Genomic DNA, 27,359 nt, shown 5'->3' on the forward strand with positions numbered 1-27,359 from the left:
GTAGGAACCTGCTTCCCGCCTTCAGCCTTTTGAGATCCCAGGAGCCGCATCTGAGGGGGCTGGATTGTGTGGCTGCTTCTTGCCCCCACTTTCTTGGTCTGAAGCCATTCTGGCCACACTGAGTCCCAGCTGGGCACTGTGTCCTGTAACAGCCACTTCGCAGAAACCCAGAAATCCCACCTCCCACCAGGTGGCTCCATCTTCTATCACCTACACATTTGCTCCGGTCTAGTTTCAGACCCCCCCCCCCCGCCGCCGCCCCCCGCCTGGCGGCTTGCTTGGCTGTGCCTCAGCCTCACGCACGGTCTCTGGGGGAACTTGGGGGCGTGCTGTTCTCACTCAGAGACATATGCAGTGCTTATCCCTTTTCACACGGAGCCCAGCCTCGAGGCTGCTGGCAGAGTCATGGCCGGCCCCAAGGCGAGTCCTGTCAAACCAGGAACTGAACACCTACTCTACCCTGAAGTGAGTCAAGAGATTGCTCCCCTGGAAGGTGATGCAGGAAGAGACTTGACACTACGTGGCTGGGAAGACCCGGGGCCTCGGGAGGTTGTCTCGATTGGTGGTGAACTGCTCTGTGATGCCCTGGACCTCTCACTTCTTCTGGATCGGCCCTCTTCTCTGCCTCTCTCCCTGAAACTCTGTGTTGTGCGCTGGAGCTGCCATTTTCCTATGGACCATGGCCAGTGGTGACCGGTCCGGGAGAAGGTACCTGGTCAAGACTGGGTCAATCTCATCCTTCGCGGGGACTTTGGACCTTGGGCCGAGAGAAAGAGCAAGTCCATCTTCCTTCTGGTGAGAACTGGGAGTATGTGAGCCCATCTTTCACCACCCCCCCTCACCTGCTCTGCCCCGGCCACTCCGATCTCCTTCTCTATATTGAATGCCAAGTGCGTGCTGTTGCCCCCACCGGCCCGCTCTCCCTCCAGATATTTGCATGCTCGCTCTCTCATGTCCTTCAGGTCTCTGCTCAAATGTCATCTTCTCGTCCGGCCTTCCCTGAGCGCTGTATGTGGCATTGCATTCCCCACTCCAATACGTAGGCTGTCCCCACCCCCATCAGCTGCTGACATACTGCATCCTTGCTCAGTGGCTATATTCCCGCCGAGAGGATGGGCCTTTGTCCACTGCTATCTCCTCAGTCTCTAGAGCAATGGCCCTGGCACCGTGACCACTGTGTTGTATTTCTGGGACCTTGGCAGGCGGTGGGGGCGGCGGGGGGGGGGTCCCTGACAGGGAAGCTGCTCAAGACTTAGGCTCCTCTGCAGGCTGCTGGCTTCCGGGGAGGCTGCGGGGGACGCTCTGGCTTCCGGGAAGAAAGAAGGCTGGGGGAGGGGCGTGTGCCTGTGTGTGTGGGGTGTGTGGGGGTGTGTGCGGTGTGTGTGGTGTGGGGAGGGCTGGAGAGCCACCACCTGGAGGGGCTCCAAGGGCCCACCCGAACTATAAGGAGCAAGCCACGGCTGTCCCTCAATCCCGTGCTTTCTGCCCTAAGATCTCTTGGACCTTTGAGAATGTCTCTCACCCCTCACTTCTGCAGCCAGACACCTTCAAAGGGCAGGTGCTTTTCTGGGAAGCTGAGGGGTAAGCCTGGAAAGTGAGGGGCCCAGGGACGCAGGAGGGGAGGAGGGGCCCGGGAGCGGCCAGGGCCTACCCCTCTGCGCTGGGCTGTAACCCAGCCCCTGTCTCCTGTCCCCTCTCCCGGGTAACCCGGAGGCTGGCAGGCACTGAATAGCAAGGCGCTGGCTGCCGACCATACCATTCAAAGCCCCGATGGGGGAAGGTGAGAGCCGCTGCGGGGGCTGTGAAACCCTCCCTGTGCCTCCCCAGTGCCTCCCCCCTGGCCCCTGTGAGGGCTCCAAGGAGACCTGCCGGAGAGGGGCCCTGGGAGGGCTTGGGAGCAACCCGGCTCCTCTGCACGGCTCCCCTCTCCCTCTGCCTGGCCCAGTTGCCATCCCTACCCTCTTGGCTGTCCCCTCCCCCAAGGCAGGGCCCAAACTCTTCCAGACAAAGCCAGGGCTAGCTGGAGAGTGAGTGAAGACGGCCCACTCTGCCCAGCCTGGCTGACTGAGGGGCACAGGGTACGGCAGAGTCCAGGGCAGGCTGGGGACACGGTTGGCACCTGGTGCTCCTTGGCCCTCCCGTGGACGGCTAAGACGACCTTTCTACCAAGCTTGGGACTGCTGAGCGCTGGCTCTGAGGTCAGTGCTCGGGGGACTGCAGGAAAAGCCTTGGTGAAGAAAGTGGGGCCAGACCCTTGCTGGGGTACTCTGGGGAGGAGGCGAGGGTGCGCTCAGACCTGGGGAATCCCTCTGCTTTTGTAGAGAGTGGAAACAGGGCCCAGTGAAGGATAGTGACTAGCCCAAGGCCGCACAGCAAGATGTGTTCTGGGATTAACGGGGTTCTGAGGGAAGAAAGAAGTTTCTAGACTGGACCTGCAGAGATATGTCCAGAGCCAGGCCTGCCAAATGTGCCTTGGGCTTGCAGGCAGGGAGAAGCTTCAACTGCCCTCAAGACTATTCCAAACCTTGGTCTGGTGGGGCCTCTTTTCCCTGCAAGCAGGCCCTTGGTGGATCAGAGGGGCTGTAAAAGGACCTGGCAGCTGGTTTTGCTGTGTGTTTCAGGGAGGGTGGCTTGATATTTTCAAGTGCTTTAGAGTCTCTTGCTTCCAAGAAAACTACTAAAATGCTAATTATAGCCTCATTTATCTTTTTATTAAAGTGCTTCTTCCCCTGGGACCAAAGTCTGGACCAGCTTTGCTAGCCTGATAGGATCTCCAGACCCACGGGAGGGCCTTGCCATAATATCAGGGCTAACAGGGTAGAGACCTCTCCCATTTCTGATTGCCCTTTTCTTACTCCCAGCCATGTACTTGTACTGCCTGGGGGAGGTTAGAAGGCCAGTTTTCTCCCTGTGGGAGATGGTGGTGGGCACACCCCCATCCCTTCTCTGTGCTCAAATTCAAGGGCGGGCCAACCCACGTATGGCTGCCCAGCCAGAGTGCTTTCTAGGCCCAATGCCTGAAAGGCAGAGGCCGTGGGCAGCTAGACGGGCATCAAAATTTCCAGCTGGGAGGGGTCGTGTTCTGTTTGAAAACGCTGGAAGGAGTGGCGGCAGGGAATGGGTGGGAGGTGGGGGGGCTGCCCTGGATGCTCTCAGTTGGCTGGGTGCAGGGCGAGGCTGCAGGCAGGAAGGAGGCTGAACGCAGGGAGCTGGGAGCTGGGAGTGAGGTCCTGCCGCTGCTGGTGAGTACCTGGGGTGGGGACGGGGGGCTCCAGAGGGCGGGGGCCGGGTGGCCCCTCTCTGCTCCCCACTGCCTATGAGAGGACACATCATAGCGCTCCTGACACAGAGCGCGCCACATACAGAGCCCTGGCGTGACTCTGCTGGGCACCATGCTAGAAAGTCAACTGTAAGTTTATTCTAAGCCGAGAGCTGGGGGAGAAGGAGGGCAACCTGCCATCCCTCATCACAGGAACGTCTCCAAGGTCAAAAAGAAAGAAGTGATCATTTTTTTTTTATTAAGACCCTCTTTGGGACTTCCTGTCCTGTGTTTGTAGAAATCAAAGATCATCTATGCTGGCCTGAGAGCTGGAGGTAGCCCACTTGTGTATTTTGTGTGGCCTGTTTTTGTGTTTTAGATATTTGAAAATTCATTTCAAATTTTTGGGGGGTCAAGTTTGTTTACTTTGCAGCATATCCTCCCTTCCCCACCTGTCTCCTGCTTTAACCAAATTTGAATGAGTTGTCAACATTTAAATGTCAGGAACATTTGCCTGAAAAATCCAGGCAATTTCTGGCTTCTCTTGGGAAACCGGAAGGGCCAACTACACTGGGTCTGTATTCCATCAGCCTGGGCGAGGCACCGCCACTTCCGCAAGGACACTCTCTGAGTAGACCTGCCACCAGCCCTCTGTGGTCTCACATTACCTACCGGCCAGGCTCTGTAAGTATTGTCATCTGCATCCCCAGACATATTCAACCAGAAGCTCAGCCTGATTTTTCATCTCCAAAGATCCTCTGCTGAGCTCCCTTTAGTAGGATGGTCATGAGTGTTAACAGGTGACTGGTGTCTGGGGGGGGCGTTCTGAGCCCCACCTTGTCAACTCTGAAGCTCTCTTTGTGGATTATTTTTCACCTGTTCTAGGAGTGGCTCATGATCCCAGAGGACTGGGAGCCTTAGGGCCAGGAGTCAGGAAACCTGATTCTGGCCTTTGCTTGGCCATGGCTCACAGTGTGGGCTTGGGCTTGGCCTTCCCTTGTTTGGGTCTCAGGTTCCTTACTTGTCATGGGAGCAGGCTGGGCTGCATTAGTAAGCACCCACAGGAATGTCCAGGGGAGCAGGCAGGTGAAATAAGGCGTGTAGTGGACCTGTGGGAAGGGGAGTATGGTGATCTGGGGGCCAGATCTGTCTGAAGGAGACAACGGCTGCTTGGCCTCCTCTACAGGGTGCCAGGCAGCAACTGGCCCTGCGTTGCCATTGCCGAAATTCTGGAATTTCAAGAGAAGCCAGATTTCCAGGTATTTATGTGAAATCTCCTGGGTTTTGGTCTGTTACTTTTAAAATATTCACAATTAATTGAAATTTATAAAAACACTACAAGGACCCAGTGAAAATACTCATGGGCCCCCGGTTTACAGCCCCAACGTTAGATAATTGTCAGGGTCCTTGCCAGCGGCAGCATCCTATAATTGATGACTCGTTCCAGGCCAGAGAGCAACCTATTGACGGAGTTGGTCGAATGTTCCCAGGTTTTCAGGTGTAAGACTATTGTAATTCATGAGAACTGATTTTTCAAGGCCAAGAGGCATTATCCTCCTGTCTCCTCTGCAGCAGGTGGGCAGGGGATATAGCAGAAAGCGGACCTGAGTTCAGGCCCAGCTCCATGTGTGACCTGACACTCGTCAACCTCTCTGGTCCTCACTGTTCTAACCTGTAAAATGGCCATGATGTTCTCTGCAGCTAGGTTAGCAGCACCCGGCTCCCATCAACGTTCCCTTCCCTCGCCAGCCCTGGGTCCAGCTGATTTGCCTCTGAGCTCCTGTCCCCTTCCTGTTGCAGGAGCCATGAGCACACAGGGTCCTAGCCTCCTGGCCTTCCTCACAGCTCCTGTCACTCCGGGCAGCCCCACAGAGGTGGCTGACCCCCTGCCCATGCTCATCGTCCTTGCTTGCATCTTCCTCCTGCTGGCCAGCTGTCTGCTGTTCATGACCCTCTGCAGACCAGCCGCGCTGGACCCGGCCCAGCGCCGGGCTCGGGAGTGCATGCCCCACCACCCTGGGAGCCCCAGCGAGCCGCAGCTCAGGCTCTGGAAGCGCCTGGGCTCTCTGCGCCACTCCCTGCACAGCTTCCGCCGGGGCAGGCCTGCTCCCCGACGCCCCCTGCCAGGCTGCGATGTCACCCACGATTGCGACTGCACGGAATCCACCAAGATGTGATGGGGCGGCTCTGGCCTCCCGGACCCAGCCACGGACCCAGCCACGGACCCTCCTGCCTCGGACAGAGCCCGGAACCAGGGGCTGCGGACAGACGTGGGCCACACGCTCAGCCCCAGTGGTCCTCTGTGTGCCCAGGCCCGTGGCCTTTCCCAGACACAGCCCTGGGAGGAGGACCTGCCTCTCTGCAGACCCTCCAGCTGCTGCCTGCTGAAAGACGGCTGGGCCGACTGCGCGGCCGGAGGGTGCGAACTGCAGCCCCCGGTACCCTCCTCCGGCAACCAGGCACCAGCCACCTCCGGGAAGCAGTGCCCCTGCTCCCCAGCAGAAGTCCTGCTCACCCTCCAGGTGCCAAAGCCCAGCGTGGATTCCAGTTTGACTTGCCAAACGGCCAAAGGTTCCCTCCAGCCAAGGGAAATACTCGGCCCACATGGGGGGCAAGGTACTGTCTGGCCCTCTGTGCCAACTCAGTGCCCGAGGCAAGAGGAAAGCCAGGGACTTCTCTCCTTGGAATTCCTGGGCCCCTCCAGCATTCGCCTGATAATCCCCAGGCGCAGCCAGCGCCCTCGTGGTGGGTGAGATGCCCGGTGCCCGTTGGGAGGAGGGCAAGCAGGAGGCTCTCAACACTACCCAGCTAATTGCCATCTTGGTGCCCCCTCCCCCCCCGAAGGTGCTGACGTTACAGTGGACCAGGAAGGGGCCGAGAATGGGTTAAGGAGCTCCTTGAGAGGCCAGGAGCCGTGCTGTGTCAGAGTGGTGGGAGGCAATGCCAGAAGCTAGACGTGATGCCAGCTGGGCTCTGAGGACACATCATAGTGCTCCTGCCTCATGCAGGGCAGGAGGCATCCTCCCTTTGGGGTAGGAGGATCCAGACCTCTCCAGGACAGCACCTCAAACCTGGAGCACACTAGGTCTGCTCTCGGAGTTTCTGGCAATTGCGTCATTGACTGGCTACCTGCCAAAGCAATCCCACCCTAGAGTGGACTTCTCAGCATTCCAAACCCCCAAACTCTCCCCACAGGGCCGTGACTCTGGGTCCCGGATTTGGAGAGTGGGCAGAAGGGTTCTGAGCTGCCTACCTCCTGCCCCAGAGAGTCAGCTGGCCAGGGCCACCTGGTGCCCAGCCACAGGGCTGCCCCAGCCCCCCTGCTGTGACTCACGGTGCAGCCAGCCAGGTCTTCTCAAAGAGTGAGCTCCAGCTTTGCCACTTGTTCCCAACGGTTCCAGCTCCAGAACCATCCCTGGTTCCCAACTGCTGGCTGGAGAAAGCCAGGGCTTCCTGGTCTGATGTTCAGTGCCCTCTGGGACCTGGCTCCAAACTATCCTTCCAGCCTCATCCTGACCCAAGACTCCACACAAACTGAACTACCTGCCCTCCCCAGGCTGTGGCTTACGCTGTGCAAGGCACCGCCTCCGTGAGGCTGTCTTTGCTCTCCAGCTGAAAGCCACCTCCTGCCTGGAACCAGCCCTACCCTTCCCAGCTCTCAGACGGAGGGCAGGGATCACTTCCTCTTGGCAGTGTGGGAGACCCACATCTATGTCTCCTCCTTCCTATGCACCTGGGAGCTTGCAGAGTGAAACTGTGTCCAACCTCTCACATAACCAGCTCCACGCACAGAAGTATGAATTATGTCTCTATTTCCTGAGTGAACGGTGGCCCCAGCTGGGTGTGTCCCCACCCCCAAAGCTTAAGGAGTCCTGGGTGGGGGAGCATCTTCCCTCACATGCCCTTAGACAGAAGCTTTGTCTCCAAGCATGTTGGTGAGGTCCCCTGTACCTTCAGAGATTGAGGCCACCTTGGTCAGAAACTTCCAGGGCCTTGGAGAAGTCACTAATGCCTGAATTTCTCCCTTAGAAATGAGGGAGCATTGGGGCTGCCCTGTCTCAGTCCTGGGCTCTAGGATTTCAGGCTGTGTCGTGTTGGGTAAATAGAAACCAATTCTTCAGGTTTAGAAAGTGGGGCAGGCCTCATTCCGCGGGCTTTTGGGACCCTCTCCCCTTCCAGCTTGTTAACCTTGTCCTGGTTCCCTGCCCAGGGCCTCCCTGTCACATCCCAGGATGAATCTGGCCTACAGTCACCGGCCCAGCACTAGGTGCTCTCTTCCTGGAGACCAGGGGTGGGGGTGAGGCTTCTCGGAGGGCCGGAAGGAGACGTGTCCCCACTGTGGTCCTGGGAGACTGTGGGTGAGTGGGGTGGCAGGTGTGAGGCCAGAGGAGAAGCTGAGCCCCAGAGGAAGACAGCCTCCTCGCTCCTCCTTCCGGAACTCACCCCTGGCCTCTGGCTAATCTCTGCAGTTTCCTGGACTCTCTGGGCCTCTGGGAGTCAGCACCCTGCTCCCAGCCCCTTTCCTGCCAGCCTCTTGGCCCCGATGCAGGGAGCTGGACACACTTTCAGCCCCTCCCGATCCTGGGAGCCTGCCCCAGGGGACAGGCCCGGATTTGCTGTGTTTGGCTCAGTCTCGGCCTCCACAGCTGGTGAAGAGGGTAATTCAGGCCCGGCCTCCCTCCCCACCCAGCAACTGAGGCCTCCCTTTTCGGGTCCTCCCCTTTCTCCCTCGGAGCCTCATAGCTGTCGGTCTTGCTCCCTTGGCAAAGGAGCTCTTTCTTCATGTGCCTGTTTACTTCCCAAGAGGGGAGCTTTGGCCAAGGGCCCCATGAAAGCCTCTCTGTTCTGGGCCTAGCTGGGCCCTGGCTATTTCCCCTCACCTCCTTTCTGGGCAAATGTGACAGCTCCATCCCCTTGCTGTTCTGGAAGGCCCTCTGGGTGGCGTGGGGGAAGAGGAGAGGGTTTGGGGGAACGGGAGGCAGGCAAGGCCTTCCTTCTGTCTTTGGGGGGAGCCAGGGTGCTGAAACTAAAGGCCTGCTCTCCCCGGGAGGGAGGAGGGTGCCTGGCTACTTCCGGGGCAGCCGCTGGACCTTCTCCCGTTTCCATCCCTCCAGGTGGCACCCGGGCCACCGTGCCACCGAGCGTGTGTGCAGCCCTGCCTGCCCCCAGCCCACCAGCTGCCCCAGGGGGGCTACGGCCACCTGCCTGCACGATGCTGTGTCCCTCAGGGATGTCCTCGGGGACGCTGGCCTCGTAGCTGCTCTGCAGAAAGATGGGCCGGTTGTCGTTCACGTCCAGGACGGTGACGAACACGGTGGCCGTCCCCGTGCGCCGCTTCCCTACGGGGCCGTTGTCTGCGGGAGTTGAAGGCGGACGGGTCGTTAGCAGCCGCCTGACGGGCAGATCCCCTGGGCATGTGTCTTGTTCATCTCACCCACTCTGGCCTTTGTAAGAGGTGGCTCTTTCCTTTTTTTAGATCGAGAATAACACTAACAATGCCTACCCTCTCCCAGGCGCTATTCTAACTCATTCAGTCCTCACAAGAAGCATGCGAAGTAGGTGCTGTCATTATCAGCCCCATTTTACAGAGGAGGGAGCTGAGGCCCAAAGTGGTTCTGTGGTGGCCACCAGAACATGGACCCATGTCAGGGTCCCTGGCAACTTGTGAGTGCAAACTCATTGGGGAAAAGTGTCTTTGAAGACGGAACAAAGTTAAGAACCTGGAGCTGAGGTATCCTGGACTGCCTGGGTGGGCCACAGACCCAATGACAAGGGTCCTTAAGAGAGAAAGGCAGGGGGAGGTTTGATTCAGAGAGAAGGTCACGTGAAGTCAGAGGCACGGACTGGATTTTGCAGCCACGAGCCAAGGAATACTTCGGGCCACCAGAAGCTGGAGGAGTCAAGGAAGGATTCCCCTCTAGATCCTTGAGAGGGAATATAGCCCCGTTGACACCTTAATTTTGAACTCCAGAGTCATGAGGAAATAAATCCCTACTCTTTTAAGCTGCCCAGTTTGGGGTAATTTGTTACAGCAGCTGGAGGAGACAGATGCAGGTACGGAGACCACAAGCCAACGGCTCTCAGGGCCAGGCGGGGGAGACCCGTGGGTGCACGCATGCGAGGGCCCACCCTAAAGGGCAGCTCGGCTCTCTTCCAGTCCACAGTGGACAGGCCGAGGGTGGACCCAGAGACACGAGGTCTTCTGATTTCTTCAGAGAAAGGGAACATCTGAGCTTCTACATAAAACCTCCTGATTTTTAAATGTTCCCACCTCACTGTGATTCTGTATGGAACAAGAGATGGGTCAAACATGCCTGCAGGGGCAGATTGGGCCTCTGGGCCCTGGACACTCAGGGCCACAAGCCCTGCTTGATTTCTAAGCCTAAGGTGTCCAGGGGTTGTGCCCCCTTGGTTCCCTATGGGACCCTCCCAGGGCTAGGGACGTGACCCAGCTGTCAGGTTGCCCTCCCTGGAGGAAGGAGCGTGTGCCCCGTCCTACAGGTCCGGGCGAGGGTGGTCACCCCAGGGAGGTGTACAAGTAGCTGGCACTGGCTGAGGATGAGGGGGTGACTCTATCCTTCTTCCCAGGCCGGCTGACCACATGCCGGGGCACGGTCGCCTCTCTCGAGGTAGATGACCTTGCCCTCCTAAGCTCCTCTCCAAGCCCAGCTTCCCACTGCCCTGGAGGTCCTGCTTACTTGGCCCGGCTGGGGACAGTATGAGCTCCAGGCCCCATCCGAGGCCTGAGCCTGAGCTCTCTCCTCCTGCCACACAGTGCTTGAGGCAGCAGGAATGAGGGTCTCCCGAGGAGAGCAAGGCAGAGGGGAGATGCATATGGGCATGGGGTGGGCTGGGGAGGGGCTGCTGGCTGGAAAGGGGGAGGCACAGAAAGCTCACTCCCTCTCACCCGCAGCGTACTACAGATGTCGAACTGGGTGCTCCTAGGAGGGGGCCGTAGGCTTCCTCACACCCTTCTTCCCATCTAGGGCCCTCATGGGCTCCCTACCACCTGGAGACCAGAGATCAAATTGCAGGCTCAATGTTCAGGCCTCTACCAGTGGGCCCTACTGAGTGCAGCCTCCTCCCCAGTGTACATCACACCATGAGCCAGTTTCTGCCACACACACACACACACACACACACACACACACACACACACACCCCTCTTTCCCATAGCCAGGTCTCTGCCTGGTCTGGTTCCTCTGCCTGAAAGGTCCTCCCTGCTTCTCGACGTACTGAAACCCGACTTGGCCTTCAAGGTGGTGACAGGCAGGTGTCTGTCCAGCCACACCATCCTGCTCTTGCAGGCAAACTCCAGTCCAGAAGGTCCCTCTGAGGACCCTACCTCCCTGAGGAGGCCTGGGCTTCGGGGCAGGTCTGACCATCCCCCGGCACGAGGGACGGGCCTGTGATTTAGGCCTAACTAGTACATCTCTCCTCCCTTGAGCACGACGAGGCCTTCAGGGACAGGCACTGGGGCAGATGAGCCCATCGGGGCTCCTCTGGGGCTTCAGCAGGGAAGACCAGCAAAGACAAGTGCTGTCTTCCTGCCCCTGCACTTGAACCCGGAAGGATTCAGGTCAGGGCTGCAGCAACCACTGACCACTCTGTCAGCCAGAGAGTGCGGACGACACATGGGAAGCAGAGCTAGCCACTGTGGAGAGACTGAGGCCTCCTGGCACCACCTGGGCCCCAAATCCAGTCCTACCTGAAGTTCCATCGCCCTATGGACTGGTTTTGTGAGCCCATATTGCTTAAGTTAGTTTGTTTTAAAACTCGCAACCAAGACGCCTAACTGATCCAAAAACACTCCCAGCTGCCACTTCCTCTAAGAAGACTTCCTGGATCACGCCCTTCCCCTAACATGTTTCCACCTGGCTTTGTGCCTGATACTCTGGGCTCCCCCCTCCCCCCTTTCTGCCTCGTGGACCTGGTGTTGCAGCGATCTGCCTACACCCCACCATCTGAGCGGCTTGCATGTAGCACTGCAGGCTAAGCCTCCTGCCCACCAGGGCTCAGTGATACACTGGATGTCCGGCTGCCCTTTCTCCACTGACGTCAAGACACAGCCTCTGGCTCACGGCCTGGCTCTGGGCGTCACCCCACCAGACTGCCCAGAGCTGTGCTGGTGGTGTGCAGGTAGGGCTGGGGAGTACCGATGGCCTCCAGGACGAGTGTGTATGCGGCTGTGGTCTCCCGGTCCAGGCTTACTACTGTTCTCACAACAGCGTCACGGTAGCCAACACTGAACTTCCCATCCACGTTTCCACCTGTGGGCCAAAGACAATGAGGCCTCTGTGAGGAAGCAGGGCTCCTGCCAGGGAAAGGGCGGTGGCACCCTGGCTCTGCTCCTGGGCCAGGACATTCCAGGGGTAGTTGGGGAGGAAAAGGCCATGCTGCGTATTCAGCCCTGCCCAGGGACAGGGTTCTGGGGGGCGGGGGGAAGCTCGGATGAGGGTGTGGCCTGTGCGGGCTCAGGTGGGGGTGCCAAACGCCTGAAATCATAAGGGTTGAACATTCATTGAGCACCTACTGCATACCAGGCACTTCATGTGGACTCTTTCATCGGGTTTGTACTATCACGAGCCCACTTCACAGAGAGGAAAATGCGTCCTTTAGTGAGGTTACGTGTGTTGCCCTGGGCTACAGTCACCTAGTGTGGGTGTAAGACTCCAACTTGTCATTCTGATTTCTGAGCCTGCGTCCTTCACCGTTCTGCCACCTGCCCATCTGGTGGGAGTGTCTGAGCAGTTAACCTGGGTTGAGGCTTTTACAGGTGGCCAGGGATTTTGGGGTCAGCTAAGATTTTCCAGGTCCATCATCCTGGACTCTCTGAGTGGGGACTCCTGGAGGCTCCCCGGAGTGACGAGTAGGGGCAGGTGGCCGGGGTGGGAAGTGGGAGGGTCTCCTCTCCAAGGTGGACAGGAAGGGACTCCATCTGAACAGTGTGAAGACCCCTCCCCAGCCAGCTGGCAGGCAATGTGGTATTCTGGACAGCAGAGGGCGCTGCGGCACGGGGTTTGGGCTAGCTTGGACCAGGACCCTGCCCTGCTCCTTGCAGAAGGAGCAAATTAAAATCTGAGATTCCCAGCTGGGAGGGCTCTCAGTGGGTCAGCAGAACCTGGCCACTTCGGGGCGCTGGGGATTTCATCCTGGGAGCTACCAGGTGCTCCCTTGTCCTTACATGGTTTGCCCCTGGAGAAAAGCCCTGACCCCTTTGTGGATGGTCGGAAGTACCATTCACATGGGACAATAATCTGGCTCCTAGGGGACGGGGGAGAAACTGAGGTGCAAGCAGTGCTGGGGGCTGAACCATGACTGGTCCACGTGGGGGGAGTCTTGATAACGAAGCCTTTCTTGGAGCAGTGTCGAGGACTAGACTGTGAGGAGGTGGCCTGAGGGTGCTGGGCCACTTTAGGGAGGGGAGGGAGGGAACGATCTGGAAAGAAGAGGTTGAGAGCCACCGCAAGCAAGGATGGGCTGTGAAGCTGGGATTCCTCACTCCCGGGGCAGAGGCGTCAGGGAGACTGGTGCGTGCACTGAAGGCATGTGCGTACACATACGTGCATACGAGTGGGTGAATAACGTGGCTGCAGGCAGGCCATGGACGGAGAGAAGACTGAGCCAGTAATATGGCCGAGGGACAGCTAAGGAATGTGAAAGAACTGCCCCCCAGCATCCCGGCACCTCTCAGGTGTGTCAGGGACCGAAGCACGCTGGGTGACTGTTCTAATCCAGGCATGACTAATACGGGGCCTGTTTACCGCCACCTACTGAGCTTACTGTCATGGCAGACATCAGTAATTGCTCATGACTCCCTTTCTCCTGTTGAGCCAGGACATGGCCTCATACGATTTCTCCACAGGTCTCTACTTGGTATTTGTGAGCTAAAACCATTTTATTTAAAAAGATTGAAACCAGGGCGCCTGGGTGGCTCAGTTGGTTAAGCGACTGCCTTCGGCTCAGGTCATGATCCCGGAGTCCCGGGATCGAGTCCCACATTGGGCTCCCTGCTGAGCGGGGAGTCTGCTTCTCCCTCTGACCCTACCCCCTCTTGGGCTCTCTCTCACTCTCTCTCTCTCAAATAAATAAATAAAATCTTTAAAAAAAAATAAAAAAAAATAAAAAGATTGAAACCATTTGTCTCTGAACAGATGGGAATTCTCATGAGTGAAGGGTCCCCGGGGAAGGATAAGACCACAGTCTTCCAGTCACGGCTTTATCACCTTGACGTGGGGGTGGAGTGGGGCGGGGCAGGGCTCCTCCCCGGGAGTCACGGGCTCTACCTCCCTCCAGACTCAACCTCGGTAAGTTCCCCCCAATCTCCGAATAGGTTTGGGAGGCCCCCAGCGAGCCAGGCCAGAGGGACCGAGCTACAAAGCCCCCGGGAAAAGCTAAGAGCAAACCCTCCGGGAGGGTCCCACGGGAGCTAAAGCCTGATGTGGAGGGCTGACTCGGGCCCCTTCCCCACCCTCTCGGGGAGGGGGGGAGGCTGGGGGCACACATCTGGAAGGAGTGGAGGCAGGGCCACACCTGTGATGAAGTAGCTGAGCTCGGCATTGAGGCCCATGTCATTGTCCGTGCAGTTCAGCCAGACCACCCGGAAGTCCCGCGGCACGTCCTCGGACACAGAGACATTGTACACGGCAGGGAAGAAGGTGGGCGTCTCGTCGTTCACGTCCAGCACTGCGGGAAGAGTCAGTGCACAGGGCTAGGCCTGGCTTCCGCTCCAGAGAGCCCAGCGCCAGAGGTGGTGGGAGCCGACACGTCTCGGTGGTGAGCCGAGGGTCCCCATGCCTGCTAGGGTCAGGGCAGAGCTGATCAGAGCTCCTCGGCCTCCCATGGTCCTGTTCCCTGGGTGCTCTGGTGCTGGTGCTGCTGGCCACGCCAGGAGAGAGAACCCTGGGGCCTCCCTCCAGTAGGTGCCTCACAACGACAGCGGGGATGATGATGGCAATGACCGTGACAGTGAGCCTGTGCTAAGTGCTTCCCATACAGCACCCTGTGTGCCCCTCCTAGCACCCTGGCAAGGCAGGCATTCTCAGACACACCAGACAGAGGAGGGACAGGAGCTCAGAGCAGTTGAGTCACTTGTCCCAAGTCACATAGCAAGTGGCAGGGTTGGGGTCTCGGGGGGGCCCGCCCCTAGTCCGTCATGGAGTCCTAGGAAAACAGCTGGCTTTGAGGATCCACCCCTCCAAGAAAAGTCTAAGTTCCCTTAAAGATGTGTTTTCTCAGCTGATGGGGCTTGGGACAATCTTCACAGTGAAATGACCCCACCTTCCCTCTTGGGCTCCTCGTTGTGATACCACCAGGAGAAATGATGGGCTGGCTTGCGGACCTGGCTTCTGCTGAGGCCGGGAGAAAAATCCTCTCTGGGAGCACTGAGCACCTCCCTGTCAGTCACTGGCACACAGGCGGGTGCCCAAATGGGCACCAGGAACCCACAAGGCAAGCGTAGGACCAACGGATGAGAGGACACCTAGGCACGTCTCGGGCAGATGTTTGTGCTGAGCTAGCCCCCACCTGCACCAAGCCCGTGGGGCCGGCAGGAGCCGGACAACAGGACACACCTCGCCAGTCACATTCTGTACGGACCTGACTTCCCTGTGGTTAGTTCTGCCCCTTTGGCACCAGCTTGTGTCAATGTCCCTGTTTTGTCCCAAGGATTAAGGACGTGACCAGAGTGGAGGAAAAATCGTAAGGGGCCTTGGCCCTGCCCTTCTCCTGCCTGCGGCTGACCCTGAAGGCCCACCCACCCCTGTGCAAGTCACCTCTGCTGTTCGCAGGATCAAAGACGCTAGAAGGGGTCAGGGACCTTGGTGGTGGATCCAGGCCCGGGGCGGGGTGTGGGGGGGGCAGCTACTGAAGGCAGCGGATCAGTGGGGAGAAGGCTCTGCCAGCATTTTGGACTTGGTGGAGGCAAAGAGGGCTCTGTGCTGAATGGCGTGGTGGAGGAGGGTACTCCATTAGCAAGGCACCCTGTGTCCACATAGACAGGGATAGCGGTGACAGTTGTGGGCTCCCCAGCCTGCCCGGCACTGCTCCAGGGCCCGTGCGCTCACCGCGCGGCAGGACACCCCCCGGCCCTCACCTCGGATGGTGAGCGTGCCGGTGGAGCTCTTGGGGGGCGTGCCCGCGTCGCTGGCCACGACGCGCAGCTGGTACTCGGCGATGCGCTCGCGGTCCAGCTCCGCGCTGGCGACCACCACACCCCTGCTGCTGTTGATGAGGAAGTCCATGCGGGGCATGCCCACCTGCATGCGGTAGGACACCAGCCCGTTCAGGCCCTCGTCCAGGTCGATGGCCATCACCTGACGGAAAGCAAGGACCACGTGATGGGTGGGGACGGGAGGACTTCGCCCCCGAGAAGGGCCCCCTCCTTCCCACTGACCGGCGCTCAGCTCCAGCCAGACATGCCTGCTTCCCTCAGTGCCTCCAGCCATGCCACTGTTCCCAGCACCTTCCCAGATGCTAAGAGGGCAGCGCGTCAGAGCTAAAGGCATCCGGATACATCAGGTGGGGCCGGGAGGGCCGGGCGGGGGCAGGGGGGGGAAGGCACTTTCGAGAACAAGAGAACAAGGGTCTAGCTCCCCCCCATAGTCTTCCCCTTCAAAACCCCGTTCTCCTCCTTGGCAAGGCCCCCCCACCCCCCGCCCCCGCCATGGATCCTGGCTGGCTCGGGACTCTGAACTGCGTGTTCTAGCAGGCTTCCTGGCTGCTGGCCCGAAGCAGCGGTGACTGCTCCAAGGGCCCTTGGACCATGTGCAGCTCCACTACATAAAACGATCAACAGCGCTCTCCCCTGCTTTGTCAGACAACAACAAGATGGTAGAAAGGTGCAGTGTTTAAGTCACCTGATGATTTATTATTTTGAAACCATCTTTTGAGGCCACGTGTAGGCAGGCAAACATCCTCCAAACCCCTACACTATTCCCGTCTGCACCTCTAGTCCCGAGGAGGGTTCTCCTGACTCAAGACCCTGATATATTTAAAGTTTCACAGAAGAAGATTCGAGACCTTTGAGGAAATGTGAATAACAGTTCAAATAAAAGCTTTGGATTAAGCCAAGACTCTCAAAAGTGAAAGACGTCAAGGTCATCCAGTCTAACTCCCATCAACAAGCAGGACAAGAGGGTATCCACTCAAGTTGAATGCTTTCCAGGATGGGGGGCTCACTACTTCTCATTTATCTGCATACAGCTCTAATTCCTGGAGAAAGTTCTCCCACCCGTCCAATGGAAATCACTATTTGTCCAGGTTGTAGGGGGCACCGGGGAACGCACCGCTCCTGTCAGAACTCTCTTCCTGTTTCTGAGGACAGTTCCCAAGCTAAATGCTCCAGCTCCTTCAACCATCTTTCCACGCCTGAGCCAGATCCTCTGTGAGCTCAGACGCTGTGCTGTCTGCACTGTCTCTGAGCCCCTGGAGAATGGGCTTTTGGGGAGGGCACGCACTGGTTCTCTCACCCACCTGCCCGGTCCTATTTGGGGGCCCGCTCCTCAGGGACTGGCTGCCGTTCCCTGGATCGCAGCTCCCCCTGCTGGGCATTTGGGAGAATGCCCTGCTAGCGAGATGGCTCCCTAGGACCTTCAAAGACCACTACTCATCTCCTCTCACAGATGAAGAAACTGAGGCACAGCAGGCCTGCAGGGCATCACCAAGGTTACCCACTGTGGCATCCTGACAAGCAACCTGTCTTCTTCGGGTGGGAGCAGGCCAGCCCTCTGCCACTGGATCCCGCTGTGTGTCAGGTATAAGCCCTCACAACAGACACCTGACGACGAGCACACGGCCACCGTGGATCTCCCACAGTCCAAGTGCCCGCTTGCTGGACACGCATGTCTGACTGAGTCCCCGCAGCACAGCCAGGCCGGTACTAGTGTGCGCCCCATCTCACAGGTGAGAAAACTGAGGCCCAGTGAGGTCGTTGCTGCAGGTCACACGGCACACAAGTGGAGGAGTCGGGGCCCACACTCACGTTGGGTACACTCCAAAGCCCATGCTCTTCCTTCCAGCGTTCCTAAAAGGGCATCATCCTTCCTGAATGAGCCCCTTCAGGGCCTCCTTGACAGAGGGTGATGGAGTAGGAGGCACAGGGGCTGGGTTCAAGTTCAGGCCCTACGTCTTCTTGGCCACAAGTCTCTTTAAGTCTCCTGCCAAGTGGGGAGAGTACCACCGCCCCCCCGCCCCCCACTGTGTGGAGCTGCTTTGGGGCTGATGGGAGAGTGGTCTGCCCACAGAGGCAGGGTGCCTGGGCGACACCCATCAACCTTCTCTGTGTTCTAAAACCAGCTACAGGCTTGCGGTGTTGAGAGTCTTGGGCCAGACCTCCATAACCAGGACCTGTTTGACTTGGCTTCCCAGAATTCTGTCATCTTCCTTGGTGCTTTCCCTCCACCTCTCCAAATCTACCTGTCATTTAAGACCCAGCTCAAGCCCCTCCTCCTCCTCCAGGAAGCCTTCCGTTACATCTCTCAGAGCACCAGCTCTCCAAGCCTGGTGTGACCTGTCTGGTGGTCTCGGCTGGCATCCCCTGCCCCACCACTGCAAAGTGTTCAGCATGAGGCTAGGCGCCCAGGGCCGCCTCTGCCCGCCTGCTTGCTGGGTGGGATGAGGTGAGGGAGACAGACCAGGAGCTCAGGCCAGGAAAGGGAAACTCACCTGGTAGACAGAGACCCCGGCCGGAGTGCCTTCCAGCACCTCAGCCACGAAAGGCAGGTTCTGAAAAGTGGGGTCGTTGTCATTGAGGTCCAAGAGGTTCACAAACACCGTGGCACTGCTGGTGGCTCTCAGAGGGGGGCTGCCACCTGGGGGTGCCAGGGAGAGGGAATGAGGGGTGCAAAAGAGACAGGGACGGGGAGAAAGGGGCGTGGGGAGAGGGAGGCAGGCTCAGTGACATTTCCATCCCAGGGGTCCCTCCAGGGAGCAGCCCGGGCCTTGCACCCCCAGCCACCGCCCCCCTCTGAGGGTACTCTGTGGGGCTCGCAGCTGGCAAGTGGGTGTTACCCCATTCTTAGCGATCATGGCACAGCCCTCCTGTACCCAGGCCTCAGGACCCAGGGAGGACAAGTCAGTGGGAGAGGCCCCCAGGACCCTGAGAGTCAGGGGCCACCGCCAAGGTGTGTGGGGCTGCGAGGGGCACATACAGTCAGTGACGGAGATGATAATCTTGCGCATCAGCTCCGCCTCGTGGGGGTCGGGGTTCTCCCGATCCAGCATGACGTGGGTGGTGCGGATCTTGCCTGTGCGGCTGTTGAGGCTGTAGAACTTGTTGGGTGGCTGGATACTGTACACCAGGGTGCCGTTCTCCCCCAGGTCCGGGTCTACAGCCACCACCTGCCCAGGAGGGAGCCCATCCTCCACTGAGCCCAGCCGGGGGGAGGGCATGTCTGTGCCCCGCACTGCCTGCCTGGGGATATCTGAGCTCACACCTGTGTCTGTCCCTCTGTCCCTCCCTCCCTCCCTCCCTCCCTTCCTCCCGGCTCCAGTAGGGGGTCTGATGGGGGATGGGAGGCAGGAAGTTCACAAGATGGGCTGGCTGGGGAAGTCTTGAGCTCCTCGGCTTCTTCGCTCTCTCAGTTTTACCCTAGGCCAGTCCCTTTCCCCACTTAAGCCCCAGCCTTCTATTTCTAGAAGCAACACTTGGCACACACCAGTCTATGGGAAGCTGTGTCTCATACATGCCAGGCCCTGAGCAAGTTACAAGTACCGTGGGCACAGCCCTGTGAGGCCATCTACAGTTATGTGCATTTCACACACACACGAGGCTCAACCAGGCTCCCAGGGTCTCTTAGCCCAAAGTGGTCCTGGGTCTCTCTGGAACCCACACTAGCAGCCAGCAGGCCATGCTGCTCGTACATCTTCGTGTCACTGCTTTCCAGACATGTGGGGTAACACGGTCATGGGCTTTTGGGGGAGCAGGGGGTGCCCAGGAGGTCCATGATCATGGAATTCTTTGGGGACTAGGAATTCTGTGGGAGGCTGGGAAGGGCTGAAGAGGCTGAACCTTTCTTTGGCTGAGCTTTGGGAAGAATCTGAAACCCTGGATTTGGGGAACGGGGTCCTCCCCAAACCTTCTCTTCCTTCCTTTGGACTTTTTGTGAGGCAATTTGAAAAGAATTAGGCTTCTGTGACACCAGGGATGACAGGGTGGGGGAAGGGAGCCATGGACAAGCCACCCGGTTTAGAGGTGTTTTGGGGCTGCAGGAGGGGGAAGCTGGAGGAGAGAGGGGGCTGAGTCTCCCTGCCTGAGAAGGGGGAGGGCCTTTAACTCTCCAGGCCCCCCACTTGGTTCCCCACTTGTAAGCCTCACCCCATGAAGGGATCAACCTGAGTGCCCTCCTAACCCAGGGCGACTCCCATAACCCATTCTCTCCCCATCCCCATGCCTGCCAATCTCCTGCTTTGGAGAAAACCTCTCTAGCGTCTACCTCCCCCAAGGAGAAAGCAGAACTCAGGGAGGCATGGGTCGGGCTCAAGGTCATACGGCACCAGCCTTGAGGCTGAGACAGCTCCCACCCTGGAGGTCTCCCAGGGTCCCAGGACAGTAGCCGTACCCACCCCTGAGCTCATCCTTTGCCCTGTGTGGTAGAGGTCCCTGGGGCACCAGAGGTGGACAAGATCAATGGGAGCGGGGTGGTGACGGCGGTCCCCAGGGCCGCATCAGGACAGTGTCATTCTTAATTCCAGGACGCTCGGCAATGACAGCCTGGCTTTGTCAGCTCCTTCATCTTACTTGATGTGGGGCCTTTTGGGCTTTGGCAGCAGAATCTGTCCCTCCTCTGGCTTAGTCCCCAGCCGGAGGTGTCTCTGGGGCCACCAGACCAGAACAGACAGATGGGCTGCCCTGGCCGAGGGCCCCCATCTTGCCCCAGGGTCTGGAGTGGCCAGGGTGAGAGGCCCGTGCTGGCACTGAACCCTGAGCCCTGCAGGGCCTCCTTCTGCTTCAGACAGGTAGGAGGGGAGTGGGTGCACCTAGCCGCACCAGGGGGCAGGGGTGGGGGGAAGGCCCGAGGGGCCCTTGCTGTGCTATGGGGCAGGTCACCTCAGTTTCCCCAGCCTCTGTAAAGGGGACCCCTGCTTTACAACAGGAGGCAGGGCTCTTAGGCAAGCCAGGGGTCACTTCAGCCTGGCCAAGTCATTCTGCTGACAAAGGAGACCAGCAAGCCTTGCATTTCTACAGTGCTTCTCTCTACAGGAGGAGGGTTTTTTATCCCCGTTTCTCCGGATGGGGAAACTGAGGCACAGAGCAGTTAAATGACCTGTTCCAGGTCAGCAGCTTATTGCTGAAGGTGCAGAGATCAATTTTACATGGGGGTGGTGGGGGCTTCTCCTCTTGTCTCCCTGCCCCTGAGTGCAAGTGCCCCAGGGTGCCTGGGGTAGGTGCTTCCAAGGGACCCTGGGTGGGGGCTGGGCCCTGGCTTCCGCCTCTCAGCCCACTCCCTGGCGGGGGTGGGGGCACAGGTAGGTGCTTCCAAGGGACCCTGGGTGGGGGCTGGGCCCTGGCTTCCGCCTCTCAGCCCACTCCCTGGCGGGGGTGGGGGCACAGGAGAGGGCTGCCGGCTCTGGTCCCTCCTGCAGGCTCCCCACCTGTGTAGAGTCTGTGTAGGGTCTCACCACTTTCCCTCTTCATTTCCCATGTCACACTGTCATTTTTCTCCTGGCCTGACGGGGAATAATTCTCTCCCTCTCCCCTCTCTTATTTTGCTGGAGGGCTTTGAAAGGCTCTAAATCAATGCCCATCAGCCAGGTCCTTGAAGGAGCCTACAGGAGCCAGGAGGGAGGGTTGGGCCAAAAATCTCACTTGCAAATGGAAAAGGGCCAAGGTGCAAGCTCATGCCGGGGCGGGTGCACACCCTGGGCGCACGGACGTGCGTGCCGAAGCACATGCTGGGACAGTTGGCGGTGTACCGGGTTGCAGGCACACGCTTGTCTACACACAGCTCTCAAAAGTCATTGGCATTTGGGAGAGTAATGGGGCACACACCCTGACCTCTCTCTGACAAGGAAGACCCGACCGGACCTGGCGGAGCTGGGCGGGGGGCAGGTAAAATGGGGAAGGAAGGTGAACAAGTCCCTCAACAACTAGCATTTGCCAACATTTGAGTTCTTACAATGCGCCTGACACCGTGCTAGGCACTGGGGTTCAACAGCAGAAAGGACGGGTATGGTTCCAGCAGGAGAGGTGTGGTGAGAACAGCTACCGCGGATCTACCACTGACCATGGGGCTCATTAAGTAGGCACCACAACTCTATCAGGTGGGGCCTCTTACTAGCCCCATTTTCTAGAGAAGAAGATCGGAGCACAGAAAGGTGAGGTGACTTGCCAAAGGTCACAGAGCTGGGAAGGAATGTGGCCAGGGTTAGACCCTAGACATTTTGGGGCCAGAGGCTGCCCGCTGAATCACTAAGCTACACTGCCTCTGAGTAAGCTAACAACCTAATAAAGAAATAAAACACAGATGTGGGATCAGTTCTGGAAGAAACAGTGTAGACAGCGGGCAGAGCTACGTTAGGCAGGGTGGGCAGGGAGGGCCTCTTCGGGGAAGCGGCCCTTTAGGCTGGGACAGGTAGAGGAGAAAGAGGCAACCCTGGGAAAAGCAGGGGTGGGGGGTAGAGGGAGAGGAATGCTCTGCAGGGCGGGGGAGGGGAGGGCTGTGCAGAGGCTCTGAGGGGAGGAAGAATTTACTGGGTTCCGGAGGCTGAGAGGCCAGCACGCGTGGTGGGGGGACTGAGTGTGGGAAGGGTGGTGGGACAGGTGTCAGGAGGTGGGCAGCCCCCCTGCAAACACAGCCTCCTCCCTAACATCACCCCTGGGTCAGCTGCCCCCCCCCCCCCGCCCCGAACTCCCTTTCTCCATCTCAGCCACAGCCCCCACCTCGCCCAGGGGCCACCTTGTGGCCTTAGAAGGTCTCACAGAGCCCCCAGTGGTATTACAGAGTACCCACATATAAATGCCTACAAGCCATAAAATTTAATGGGATTTTATGACTATTCCTTTTAAAATTATTTTGCCATGACAAATTGTACTAATTTGTACGAGCTTCTTGATTTCTAGTTTCCTGGCCACCATCACACATACTGGGAATTCCAGAGAATTCCAAAAATTCTTAAGAATTCTAGAAAATCTAACCTACAACTTGTCCTTATAATGCAAAGAAAATTTTTCAAACGCTAACTGTCATAATATATTTGGCAGATGTTTGATATAACAAGTTCTAATTCTGACTTCACCCTTTTCTGTTTGAACTTCTGAGTCATGACATTTTGTTTTCAGGTCTCAGACACTGAAACACTTGGGGGCCCCCGCCCTGGAGCCGCCCCACACCAGGGAGGAACGGCCATGCCAATCCCTTACTGAGCAGTGGGTTCACATGTCCGTCTCCCCGGAGGTAAATAAAGCTGGGGCAGGTGCGTCCGGTAAGAACCGTGGCTTTAACACAGGGTGAAATGGGAACCAGTGGTGGGTTCAAGCAGAAAAGTGACAGAAAGCCCCCTGAACATGGAGGGGAGCCTTGCTGCTCTCTGTACTCCCGAGCCTGGTGAGCATGGGGCCTGGCACACATAGCAGGTGCCCACTGAAGGTCTGCTGAGGTTCCTGGAGAGTGACGCGGCCCTGGGTAGCAGGCCTCCGGTCCGTTGTCCACACCTGCCAATGGCTCAGAAGGCTGTGAGGAAGTCCGGAGACCCGGAGAGGACCCCTGGGGACCAGATCCGGGGAACTGCTCCAGGCCAAGTGCAGTCCCAGTCCAGCAAACCTCTTTGGCAGGTGGGTTCTTCAAAAATGGCCTCCCCCACAAGGGGCGCCTGGGTGGCTCAGATGGTTAAGCGTCTGCCTTCAGCTCAGGTCATGATCCCAGGGTCCTGGGATCGAGTCCCGCATCGGGCTTCCTGCTCCTTGGGAGCCTGTTTCTCCCTCTGCTTCTCTCTCTCTCTCTCTCTCTCTCTCTCTCTCTGTCTCTCATGAATAAATAAATAAAATCTAAAAAAAAAAAAAAAAAGGCCTCCCCTGGCGGGTGTCCCATGCAGCCACTTTCTCCCAGGGACACCTGTGTCACTTGCCCCTCAGTTCCCCCGGGGAGGATTTTCGCAGACATAAAGCAAAGGTAGGAGTTGACCAGACAGGTGCTCTGAGGTAGGCTCTTTTGGGGTCCCAGGTTGGAGTTGTGCCCACGAGATGGCAGCAGAGAGTACCCACGGGATCGCGAGCCCTGGAGAGAGCTGGAGAACTGGCCTAAAGTAGTGGTTTCCACCCCCGGCCCCTTGCTTGAAAGAATCCTCCCACGGGGCCTTCAGAAAAGGGAGATTCCAGATCCCTGACCGAGGCCCTACTGGCATCTCTGGGAGGCGGACCCACCCACCAGTTGAGAGCCACTCAGATAGCGAGAGGAGGACGGGAGGCTTCCTTCGAGGCTGACATCTGCCGCCGTCTAGACTCCGTCCCTACTGGCTGTGTTTGGTGAGGGGTCAGGTGGGGAGGCTAGGCCTCACCAGGGTGGGGCAGCCTTCCTGGACTGCTGGATGCGAAATTTTCCCTCCCTTCTCCCATCCCACGCACGTTCTCCAGTTACTCAAGACCTGAGCCACCTGCCAGGCCACCTTGAACCAGCAGAGATGGAGGGCTGGGCCAGGTAGTTTTCAAGTCAGACAGACCTGGGCTCAAGTCCTGACACCACCTCTTACTAGCTCTGGGACCCTGGGCAGACCCCTCAAACTCCAAGACCCAGTTTCCTCCAGAGTACTACCGGAGCCGCGAGTCCACCTGCCCCGTGAGATCATTATGAGGGTGAGAAGGCCTCGGGCAGCGCCCGGCGCACTGCAGGCATTCCATACATGGGGTGACCACGAACTATCAGGCTCATGTCTGTCACGCTGGCTGAGTGGCTATGGGGCTGGACCCTGGGGACAGACCACCTCAAATGAAGCCAAATGGTGCACAAGGGTGAGGGGAGGAGATGACCTCACAAATGTGAACCCCAGAGCTGATCAAGTGGGGTGCTCAATCCTGGCTTTCCTCATCTTCCCCAGGATGCTGGCTCCAGTCCAGACTCCTGAGACTTTGGCCACGTCTCCCCTGCTCCCCACTCTGAGGCATATCCCTGCACGCAGCGCATACAGGGGCCTAGGCAAACCTGGAATATTCCAGGCCAGAAAAATCCCTGGGTGAACTTCAAACACCCCACTGGGGCCAACCTGTCAGGAACAGAAGCGGTGAAGGAAAGGTGGGGGGACAGAGCCTACATTGTGCGACTTGAGGAGGTGGCCGGCGCCTTGCCAGGGGAGGGTGAGGGCACTCCTGTGCGCACAGACAGAGTCCTGGGGTCTCAGCAAGTGTGGTTTCTAGCTGAACCAGCCCTAGCTGCCTGGGCACTGTCCCTGGGCTGTCTGTGCTCCCTTTGACAAAGCCCGAAGAAGCCCACTGCCTCTGAGGCCGGGTGACGGCTTTCCCCCAGCCTCTGACTACCTTCCACCACGAAAGAGAGCTTCCGGAAGTCTGCTCCGTGGGCTGGCTCAGAGGGAAACAGGAAGTCCGTCGGTCCCACATGGGCCGGCCCATAGGGCTCACGCGGGAATGGCAGACACCCTGAGAAGGGCAGCCTGGAATTCTGCTGTCCCACCACCACTTACTGTGGTCACGTCGGAGTCTGGAGGGGTCATCTCCACTAGGTTGATGTAGTAGGGGGCATCCTTCCAGGTGGGGTGGTTGTCGTTGATGTCCAGGAGGGTGATGTTCACCTGTGGGGCCACGAGGAGCAGAGAGGGAGGTGCCTGGCTGAGTGGTACAGGGACGGGCAGGGCGCACAAGAGGGCACGCTCAGGGGCCTGTGGGGCATCCCAGCAGGAATTCCACGGGCTCCACCCACCTTGGAGGCCTTGGGGCAGGGCCTGGGCTTTCTAGCACAGGAGGGAGCCAGGTCCCTCCAGGAGAAGAGCGTCTAGGTGCTGTGCTATCAGGAAGGAGAGGAATGAATGCAATGACCCCTGAAATTCTTCCTGTAATGGGGGACATCTCTCAGCTGTCCCAGGCTTGGTGGAAGGGGACGGACAGGGTCAGGGGTCTGGTAGGATCCCTTGAGATTCCGTCAGTCTCGGCTATGAGCCAAGCAATTTCCCTGCTCACCTGCCACCCAGGTGAATTATTTATAGGGCTCCGAATCCTATTAGCAGGGGCCTCCCAGGATGGAATGGGGTTCTGGGGATTTTTCTGCCAAGTCCCTGGCCAAGCAATACAGACCCCCACCCCTCTGGCCGGGCAAGGACGGGGGAGAACTGGAATGGGGGACAGCTGCTGTGGTAGGGCAAGGGCCGGCAGAGAGGTCGGGGAGGGCTCCTGAGGGAGAGCCAGAGAAAGCAAGTAGGATCAAGGAGGGCAGGTGGCTAGAGGGACCTGTCAGCGGGTCTTTCTACTTCCTCTCCCATGGGGGGGCTTCCTGCTTCTCACTGCCCCCCGCCCCCCCGCTCTCTTCTACAGCCCAGAGCTCAGTCAGGACCCTCAGATGTCCCTTCTCTAGCTTCCTGTATCTGAGGCACCTTGGTGGGATGGCAAGAGCTTGGATGGGGGTTCTGGGCCTTGATGGACCCTACTTACTCCTGGTAGGGAAACCTAGGCATCATTTCTCAGCACCAGGGTTAAGGCCCTGCTTCCTGTTCGGAGCCACTCTTTCTGGCAGGAACACCTTCTCCTTGTAGGAGCCCCGAGGGAGGGGCCTCTGGAGCTCATCCTTTTGCTCTTTGCCCAGCCGGTCTTTTGGGGACAGGGGAGGAACACTTGCCCCTCCTGAGTCCCTCACATCCCTGGTGGGAATGCCTTTCTTCCCGCCCACCGCAGTGGCCCCAGGGCTGACCTTGGCTGACAGTGAGTTGGTATCTGCCACCCTCCCCCCACTCCCAATGCACCAGGACACAGGCTGGACCAGCAGATGGGCCAGGGAGCAGCTCCTGGGCAGCAGGTGGGGAGCAGGGGGCGGGGGAGGGGTGGGCACTCACAGTGGCAATGCCGGTTTTCTGGTTGTGGCCCACACCCCCGTCCACGGCTCTCACGATGAGGATGTATTCAGACTTGGTCTCACGGTCAAGCAGGGAGGTGGTGGTGATTTCGCCTGCGGGACGGAGGGATGGGGTAGGCCGGGGAGAGAGCAGCGAAAGGAGGAGAGAGTGAGGGATATTTGCATGATCTGGCAGCGTGTGTGCATGTGCTGGGGGTGTGGGATGGTGCTCGTAGGGGAGGGGGGCAGCACCCATGCCCCGGGACCCGGAACCTCTGAGGTGGCAACATAACCCCCTGATAGGGAAGTCTTTTTGCATGTGGGACAATTTAGGCGGAGGATGGGGTTAGGGGCTGGGGAATGGGGCGGGTGCATTCCTGGCCTCGAGCTCGGTCACAAAAGACCTCATTTTTAGACTTCTGACATGATCCTACTGGCGCTGTCACTTGAGACTTGTTACTTCAATCCTCTGTGCCTCAGTTTCCTCATCTGGTCAAAAAGGGAAAAGTAATGGGAACTACCTCAGAGGGCTATCAGGGGATTAATTTGGTGGACATCACAGAAGGCTTAGAACGGCGCCTGGCACCGTTTATTCAGATAGTCACAAAAAAACAGGGACGACACGGAAATGGATGATGTGTTTCACACATGTTCACACTGGTGACTCATTATTGGACAAGTCAACCCATAAAGCATCGATAATAGTCATAAAATAAGTGACCTTGTAACATGGTTCTATTGCCTTGAGGATTTTTTTAGAGTATAAACGAGTTATTCCGTTAACTACAAACATTTAAAACGGACCACTTATCCGCCTGTTTTTGGCTTTTCTTCGTATTTTGGTGTAACTGAAACACGGAGGTCACCCTGGTCACATATGGAGTGGTGTGCCGCTGTTTGATAACTGGCTCCCCAAAGCAGGCAGAAAGAGAAGGAAGGAAGGAAGGGAAAAAAGAAAGAAAAGGAAAGAAAAGAAAAGAAAAGAAAAGAAAAGAAAGAAAGAGAGAGAGAGAGAGAGAGAGAAAGAAAGAAAGAAAGAAATTAAGAAAGAGAAAGAGAAAGAAGAAAGAAAGAAAAAGAAAGAAAAGAAAGAAAAGAAAGAAAGAAAGAAA

At 58.0% G+C, this 27,359-nt stretch overlaps 2 protein-coding genes across 12 annotated transcripts in view; one reads left to right on the plus strand and one right to left on the minus strand.

The window, feature by feature from the left end:
• Positions 1-27,359, minus strand: part of CDH23 (cadherin related 23) — a 407,397-nt gene that overhangs the window by 88,477 nt on the left and 291,561 nt on the right. Inside the window, exons 20-27 of the mRNA XM_073878857.1 lie at positions 26,249-26,361; positions 24,890-24,997; positions 18,409-18,598; positions 17,924-18,069; positions 15,354-15,573; positions 13,793-13,945; positions 11,416-11,529; positions 8,465-8,613 (exon numbers count right to left, since the gene is read on the minus strand). Of these exons, the coding sequence (XP_073734958.1) occupies positions 8,465-8,613; positions 11,416-11,529; positions 13,793-13,945; positions 15,354-15,573; positions 17,924-18,069; positions 18,409-18,598; positions 24,890-24,997; positions 26,249-26,361 (1,193 nt within the window). The remainder of the gene's footprint in view (positions 1-8,464; positions 8,614-11,415; positions 11,530-13,792; positions 13,946-15,353; positions 15,574-17,923; positions 18,070-18,408; positions 18,599-24,889; positions 24,998-26,248; positions 26,362-27,359) is intronic.
• Positions 297-9,262, plus strand: CUNH10orf105 (chromosome unknown C10orf105 homolog). Of its 11 annotated transcripts, XM_025850220.2 has the most exons (4): positions 1,787-2,198; positions 2,322-3,242; positions 3,764-3,943; positions 5,060-9,262. In XM_025850220.2, the coding sequence occupies exon 4, from the start codon at positions 5,065-5,067 to the stop codon at positions 5,434-5,436; it is 372 nt and encodes a 123-aa protein (XP_025706005.1). In that variant the 5' UTR covers positions 1,787-2,198; positions 2,322-3,242; positions 3,764-3,943; positions 5,060-5,064; the 3' UTR covers positions 5,437-9,262. The 11 variants fall into 11 exon arrangements, 10 of the variants coding, with proteins under 10 accessions (XP_025706007.1, XP_025706009.1, XP_025706004.1 ...); XR_003204075.2 differs by lacking the exons at positions 3,764-3,943; positions 5,060-9,262 and adding exons at positions 297-795; positions 1,493-1,581 and having other exon boundaries at positions 1,984-3,238; XM_025850222.2 differs by lacking the exons at positions 1,787-2,198; positions 2,322-3,242 and adding an exon at positions 297-795.

Source organism: Callorhinus ursinus, unplaced genomic scaffold (assembly GCF_003265705.2).
Source record: "Callorhinus ursinus isolate GAN/ISIS: 27379988/994484 unplaced genomic scaffold, GSC_fseal_2.0 scaffold31, whole genome shotgun sequence".
Classification (NCBI taxonomy): Eukaryota; Metazoa; Chordata; class Mammalia; order Carnivora; family Otariidae; genus Callorhinus; species Callorhinus ursinus.